Source organism: Penaeus monodon, chromosome 27, assembly GCF_015228065.2.
Source record: "Penaeus monodon isolate SGIC_2016 chromosome 27, NSTDA_Pmon_1, whole genome shotgun sequence".
Taxonomy (NCBI): domain Eukaryota; kingdom Metazoa; phylum Arthropoda; class Malacostraca; order Decapoda; family Penaeidae; genus Penaeus; species Penaeus monodon.
Window position 1 is genome coordinate 35,712,802 of NC_051412.1, and position 2,378 is coordinate 35,715,179.

General features: G+C 31.0%; 1 protein-coding gene across 3 annotated transcripts in view; it reads left to right on the forward strand.

The window, feature by feature from the left end:
• Positions 1-2,378, forward strand: part of LOC119590814 (zinc transporter ZIP11-like) — a 24,849-nt gene that overhangs the window by 5,008 nt on the left and 17,463 nt on the right. For 2 of the 3 annotated variants that reach the window (XM_037939552.1, XM_037939553.1), the window contains exons 4-6: positions 227-307; positions 1,088-1,144; positions 2,160-2,309. In XM_037939552.1, the coding sequence (XP_037795480.1) occupies positions 227-307; positions 1,088-1,144; positions 2,160-2,309 (288 nt within the window). The remainder of the gene's footprint in view (positions 1-226; positions 308-1,087; positions 1,145-2,159; positions 2,310-2,378) is intronic. The other variant, XM_037939554.1, reaches the window with a different exon arrangement.

The following is a 2,378-nucleotide window of genomic DNA, read 5'->3' on the forward strand; positions in this document are numbered from 1 at the left end:
TAAATACTTTTTGACCTGGTACTGTTACTAATACTACTTCTTTATGGGACTATGAATTACATGGGAAAATATATATCACAAATTGTCTCATTCATTTCAGTTCAATGACATTATTAAGTCATTATTTAAAACTGAAATAGTCCATAGGACAGTAGTATTACTATGGACCAGCAAATACACTATATATTCTGTGTTATGTTATGAGATGCTTGTTTGTAATCCACAGCAATGCAGTCATCTGTGAAGAAGACAGATGGAGATGATGCAAGAATACCATATACATCAGCAAATAACTTCAGCAATGCAAGTATGTTTTCAGAATAAGAATATAAAAATGTGTATATATTTGCATGGTTTTATGTATTAAATCTCTTGTTTTCCAAATGCTTAGTTGTTTGTTTTCATTTTATTTTTTTTAAGTGTATTAGTTTAAAAATGTTCATTTCCATGAGTTCTTTTTGGCTATGTTTGTTTTAGTGATTACTGATTAATAAATCCTACCATTGTATTATAGGTGTGTGTACTTGCATGTGTCTGCTTGCACGAGTGTTTACAAATAACTTCCAATCAGCTCTGTTGCTGATCACATAATATTGCAGTTGTTTGGTGATAACTGTGATTTACAGTTGTTAGTTTGCGAGTCTTCATATTATGTTAACTTGGTGTAATGTACCTAAATTCTTCATTTAAAATTCCCCTGCCTATTTTAAGACTCCTTAGTGGTCTAAATCCACAGATCATGTTCTCTTTGTTTTTATATTTTTTATCCCATATGACCTTCCCTGTGTAATGGTGCATTGTCTTTGTATATAGTTAAATTCAAGCATTCATTTAAGATTTTAAATTCCCATCACTGCACATGAATTTGGTATTTGGATTATTACTTAAATAAAAGGGTAAAGAAATCCTTAAATTTAGTTGTATATGTATACCATAAGAAACAGAAGCCATGATTGCAGTTGCACAATTAAAGATGCGTATAACGTATTATCTCAACTAACTGCACTCCACAAAATGAAGTATATAAATGTATTTTTAAGATGGGAATGCATTTAAGTATTTCAGAAATAACCTAATCTTTCTTCAGATTTCAGCGAAGTAGGGCAAGGCTCCAGTTCTAATGCTTTCACCTCTATCAACTTCAGTATGTATTATTTATTGTACCCTGCTCCCCCCCCCTATTCTTATGTTTTGCTTATTTACTTTGGTAATTGTTCAATCTCCTTGCTGTTCATGTTGCTATTCACATTTTTATAGTATTAATTTTTTATGATATAAGATATTGAAACATTTAGGTTAATACATGATATACATGCACGCAAGCTATCTCTTTCTCTCTCATATGTACTCTGGCATGCACATGTACATATATGGTAAGTATGAGATTAATACAGAGATTGAGCTATAGAATATAAAAAAAAAAATTGCAAAGTAGAATTTTTATTGTTTAATTCTTATTTTTTAAATTGATAAACTGGAAAAAATAAGTGGGTTTTCCTTTTTTTTCTCTGTCAGTGGGAGGTTGAGCATGTAAGGAAATAATTCTGGTACTGCTTGGCAAATTCATCTGCCAAACGGTTTAGCAAGTGATTAAACAGAGAAAGTGTAAAATGAAAATTGAGAGGGGGGGTTGCAGTCTTCAGGAGTTACAATTTTTATTGTACATCTTTATCAATTCACATTTGACTGATAAAGATGTCACTGTATCAAAATACTAGTTGCATATCATTCACTGAGGTATTTTTCATTCCCTTTTATACCCTTTCCCTGGATGGGTGTATCTGTTACTAAGAGAATGAGAAAAAGAGGCAGTGGTATAGTGAGTGAACCTGATTAATGAGGACATTAATAGATATATTGTGTTATATAGTATATTCTTATGTCAGCGGAATGTTACATACTGATTTTTTTTTAGTTGATGAATTGTTTAGATCTAGTTATTCTCAAAAATGGTGAGAGCTTTGGAACTTCCTTTATACATAGTAACAAAATTGGATTATATTTAAATGATCCATGTAGATAGGTTATCATATAAAGTTAGATGTGATATCTTTGTTTATTACAGCACACAATATTGCACAGATATACCTGTATTTACTTAGGTGCATAATTGTAATTGTATTATTATTTTTTTTTTTTACATATGTATTATTTTACAGATGATGTTAAACAAAGGAGAGGAGATCCAGGAGAAAAGGCCACTCAGTCTTATGAAGAGAGCAGTGTTGATCAGGAAAGATATGATAAAAACTTGCAGTGGAGGAGAATCTTACTCCTCATTATTGCTATAACAGTACATAACATTCCAGGTATGTACTATTCTTTTTGTTGTGTGCTGCTATTAGTTTTTATGCAATATATTTATGTATCCCTCCTCT